Here is a 4,920-nt window from a genome sequence, read left to right on the forward strand (position 1 = left end):
GGGTGTAGTGAGAGCCGGACCAGGCTACTTTCCAGGATCCAGGCGGGTTGTTTTTCACACAAAACCGAAAAGTGGGCATTAACTTTTCCATGTTGGGGATTATCCGATATCTGCTTTAGATGCTATGAGGGGCCTCTCATGTGTAATGGTAGCATGGTGGCACCGACTTCCCTCAGGCGCCGTTAGTTATAGCCGTTTTCTCTCGACGGGAGCAGCTAGTTTCAATTTCCAAATCGACGATCCCATGGATTATATGTTGTGAAATACTCACTTTGTTCCAAAATATAATGCACGCTTGAATTTCGTACTTATGATAAATCCATAAAACTTAAATAAAAAATATAATGAAACAAAGTTTTTAAGATGAATGCAATGACTATTTACGCATTCGGAAACTGTATAATATTGTATATACTCCTTCCATGATAGAAAAATATGCTCAACTTTATCTAGATATAAAAATATAAAAATATTTTAATCATAGATATATATGTATCTGGAAAAAATTGAGTAGCTTTTTTTTAGGAACAGATGGAGTATTAGTGATTAAAGTTATGTCTGAGGACGTGGGCATAGCCCAGTGGTTGGGATCGTAGTGGCGCACCCCAACGACCAGAGTTCAAATCCTGTCAGGAACGAATTTATGGAATTCTCACGCCGAGATCCCGCTTCTACTGGAGTATCATTTAGTGTCTAGTTCCTCCTAGCACTATTTTTTTTATTAAAGTTATGTCCAAAAGATCTACAAAATGTGTCTTATATATTGTGATGGAGGGAGTATCGGATAGCCGTGGAGCTCGTGGGCCGGCCCAACGTGCTGCGCAAAGTGCCGAGCTGAGCGAGTGAAGCCGTGAAGGCCACCCACACGCCGAGCGAACTGATCTGAGCTCAACACGCCGCACGACCGGAACGACGCCAGCGGCAGCAACCCACCCACGCCGCTCGTCTCGTTCCGGCAGCCTCCGCCGCCACTTGACCTACCACCCCGCCCCGAGCGCCGGCCGAGATGTCCGCCGCCGCGCCCTTCCGCCTCTTCCTCCCGCTCCACCCGCCACTCGCTCCCAGACGCCCACCCGCGTCCGCTCTCCCCTCTCTCCCACGCCATGGCGCCATGCCCCGCCCGCGCGTCCGTCTCCGCCTCCGCCTCGCGGCCAGGAGCAGTGAGACGCCACCGCAGGCATCCGACGAGCTCGACTTCGTCGACACAGGCACCGAGGCCGAGCTCGACCCCGTCGCGGAGGAGGCGGCGCTCGCGGCCACCAAGGAGTGGTGGGAGTGGGCGCTGCTGGTGTCGCCCTTCTTCTTCTGGGGCACGGCCATGGTGGCCATGAAGGGGGTCATTCCCAAGACCGGGCCCTTCTTCGTCGCCGCGCTCCGCCTCATCCCCGCCGGCGCGCTCGTCGTCGCCTTCGCCGCCGCGCGCGGCAGGAAGCAGCCCTCCGGCTGGGCCGCGTGGGGCGCCATCGCCGCCTTCGGCCTCGTCGACGCCGCCTGCTTCCAGGTCGATATTGTATAGATAGGTGGAACGCGTGATCCTTAGCGTGTGGTGGTTGTGCGGTTGCTGAAGCGAGCGTGTCGATTTCGTTTCCTCATTTTGCAGGGCTTCCTCACGGAGGGCTTGCAGAAGACGTCGGCTGGGCTCGGAAGCGTAAGCCCAACTCTCCCTGCTCTTCTTCTCTAGCAATTGCTTGGCATTTTGGTCCATTGAGCTGACGCCATTGTGATCACCATTTTTGCAGGTCATAATTGACTCTCAACCATTGACCGTTGCTATCCTTGCAGCCCTATTCTTTGGAGAGTCTATCGGCGCGATAGGAGCTGGGGGGCTTGTACTGGGTGTTGTTGGGCTTTTGCTCCTTGAGGTTTGCCTCTTTGCAGTGCATGTTGTAGCGTTTACAAGCAATCTTAGATGCATGGTTATCGACTACGGTTAGTTAATAACCTGTTATATTCATTATGATGTTCTTTAGAACTTGCCAATAATCACATCATCTGTGTTAGATTTTTGAGAAAGACACAAATCTCTGTTGTGCAAAAGTGCTAGTGGCATAACACTAAGTTCACAACTACCCACAACAGTTTGGAAGACGCAAATTTCTCATGGTTTAAATATTTAAGCTGGACCTCATTTTCTTGCTATCTGAAATTAAAGAGATGCTGTATCAATCTGTGAAATGATGAAAAACAAGGTAAGATGGTGAAAAGTTGCTCTTAGTCTATACAAATGATTGTGATTCGGACATGGATGTACCATATTCTCCATTGTACACATATTTTTATTTTCATTTGCTGCTCGCATATGAGTGCATATCTTAACGTTTACAAGCAATCTTAGATGCCTGGTTATTAACTACCATTAGTTAATAACATGTCACATTCATGATGTACTTTAGAACATGTCAATAGAATAATCCCATCATCTGTGTTAGATTTTGATGAAGACACAAACCTCTGATGTGCAAGAGTGCAAGTGGCATAACACTAAGTATACAACTACCCATAACAGTTTAGACGACACAAATTTCTCGTGGTTTAAATATTAAAGCTGGATCTTGTTTTATTGCTATTTGAAACTGAAGACATGGCTTATCAGTCTGAAATGATGAAAACATTTGAAGATAAAATGCTGAAAAGTAGCTGTTGGTGTATACATATGATTGTGATTCTGACATGGTTGCGTTCTACACATATTTTTATTCATTTGTTGATCGTGTATAGACGTAACTGTAGGTTCCAGCACTTTCAGTTGAAGAAACCGGCGCAACAGTCTGGGGAAGTGGAGAATGGTGGATGTTCCTCTCAGCTCAAAGCATGGCGATTGGAACTATAATGGTTCGCTGGGTATCAAAGTATTCTGATCCAATCATGGCAACAGGATGGGTATGATATCTGTAGATGAGTACATGATCATTTTATTATACGATAGTGTGTGTAACATGCGCTAAAGTAGAAGTTGTATGCTTTTGATGTTTTTGTGTCTCAAAATAAGCCTTTTCTCCTTGCTCTACTTGGGCCAATTGATTATGTATGTCTCCAGGGAGTACCAATTTGGTAGTCTATTCTGTTGAACTCAAAAGTGTTATCTGTTGTTCTTGTGGAGCCTAATGGCTATGTCAAGTCAAATGCTTAGGGATTTCAACATCAAAAGCTTGAACCGCCTTTGTTAGAAATCAAGTCAAGGTAGATTTGTTTTGTGGTCAAATCAAACCTAACCTTGTAGCTTATGTAATGGCCCCGTCCTACTCAAAAAACATGTAATGGTTCCTTCAGACTGTATATGTTATCTTTATCGCAGATAATTATAATTTTTGCAGTTTTGTTTCCATACTTGTAACAATTATAGAAACCCGACATTGCACCGGATAAAATACTAATATTAGCCTATTTCTTTGCAGCACATGGTAATAGGCGGGATACCTTTGTTGGTTATATCTGTTCTTAATCATGATCCTGCTCTTAATGGACATATTCAAGAGCTTACATCGAGTGATATATTAGCACTGGGTTATACATCTATATTTGGCAGTGCTATCAGCTACGGTGTCTACTTCTACAATGCTACAAGAGGTAATATCCCTTCCCACCAGTTCAATGATGTGAGAACTGTCAACAATTTATTCTCTCCAGCATTTCATATCTGCTTCTATTATTCGTGCAGGTAGTCTGACCACACTTAGTTCTCTTACTTTCTTAACTCCTATGTTTGCCTCTATTTTCGGGTAAGACTCTTTCCAGTATGTCAGATGATAAATTTTTCCTAATTTAAAAATGTGATATTACTTGCTCAGAAAACAAAAAAGAAATGTGTTATTTATCTTCTAACTGATGGTTTGGGCACTCCTTGTCTTTTCAGCTTCATCTATCTGGGAGAGACCTTCTCACCCGAGCAGATCGGTGGTGCACTTCTGACACTAGTTGCCATCTATATGGTTAATTACAAGAGCATTGTAGGCGAGAAGTAAGAGGATGTCACAAACTCATGAGATTCCGTCGCAGATGGGTAGTGCACTGCCCTGAAGCACCTGCTGTAATGGTGCTGTACAGAAGAAATTTGAAGATTAAGTACGTGCTAGTGATAAACATTTTACCAACTTGCACAGCTTGAAGAAGCATGTCACATGTACATTCCCATATTTAGACTGAAAAGATAGTATAAGGTGGTAAAACCAAATTCGGTGATCTGTCGACGCAATCAGATGGACTCACACCATGTCTGATTATGGCCCTGTAGTCAGATTTTTTGTATCATAGCTGATGTGTTGTACGATATCAAATCGGGGAGAAGTAGCTCCCATGTACAAGTAGTTCCCCCATGTGCATGTAGTTGAAAGCATGAAAATAGCTGATGAATGAAAAGCAATTGTATATGTGAGTTCTGATCCATAGTCTATTGGTTTTTCAGAAGCTTCTTATCCTTTTTTTTGCGGGTAAAAGAGGATTTCATTACTCAGAAAGGGTTACAAGATGCTCTGCTTCCAGTTCCCGAATCATGATCTCAGGACCTGAACCGAGCCATACATCAGTTTGGTGCTCTGCTCTCGCGAAATTCGCGAGACAGTGACTAACCCTAATCTGCGAGCGAACCACTTTTACAAACTTGCACACACGATCTTGGCTAGAAAGCCTTTTAATCTCAGAAATAAAATGCATAAGAAGCGACCTATCTGGTTGGCGTTCCTGGACAGCCGATACTAGCTGAAAGCAGTCTGTCTCAATGACTAAAGGCAGACGACTGTGATGAAGAGATAACTCCAAGCCTTCCAGACAGGCTCGGATTTCAGCTTCCAGAGGATCAACACATAGCAGCAGGCTCCGACACGCGGAGAAAATGATCTGACCCTTGTCATCACGGAGGATCATTCCAGCACCTGCCATACCATCAATCTCTTTAAATGAGCCATCGATTGACAATTTGGCCCA

The 4,920-nt window shown here is 44.6% G+C and overlaps 1 protein-coding gene across 1 annotated transcript; it reads left to right on the plus strand.

Moving 5' to 3' along the window:
* The first annotated feature begins 816 nt into the window (after positions 1-816).
* Positions 817-4,367, plus strand: LOC127302033 (WAT1-related protein At3g02690, chloroplastic). Its single transcript, XM_051332381.2, has 7 exons — positions 817-1,501; positions 1,601-1,648; positions 1,740-1,862; positions 2,731-2,880; positions 3,396-3,567; positions 3,659-3,719; positions 3,854-4,367. Exons 1-7 carry the CDS (start codon positions 1,007-1,009, stop codon positions 3,960-3,962), a joined length of 1,158 nt encoding a protein of 385 aa, XP_051188341.1. The 5' UTR covers positions 817-1,006; the 3' UTR covers positions 3,963-4,367.
* Positions 4,368-4,920: the final 553 nt, after the last annotated feature.

Source organism: Lolium perenne, chromosome 1, assembly GCF_019359855.2.
Source record: "Lolium perenne isolate Kyuss_39 chromosome 1, Kyuss_2.0, whole genome shotgun sequence".
NCBI lineage: Eukaryota > Viridiplantae > Streptophyta > Magnoliopsida > Poales > Poaceae > Lolium > Lolium perenne.

What these genes read in the sequence shown, in the direction of transcription:
- LOC127302033 (XM_051332381.2), top strand. Translation starts at nt 1,007, where the DNA reads ATGTCCGCCGCCGCGCCCTTCCGCCTCTTCCTCCCGCTCCACCCGCCA. An exon ending in TTGGGCTTTTGCTCCTTGAG is followed by an intron (nt 1,863 to 2,730) that starts GTTTGCCTCTTT and finishes ACGTAACTGTAG; the next exon opens with GTTCCAGCACTTTCAGTTGA. An exon ending in CTTCTACAATGCTACAAGAG is followed by an intron (nt 3,568 to 3,658) that starts GTAATATCCCTT and finishes TTATTCGTGCAG; the next exon opens with GTAGTCTGACCACACTTAGT.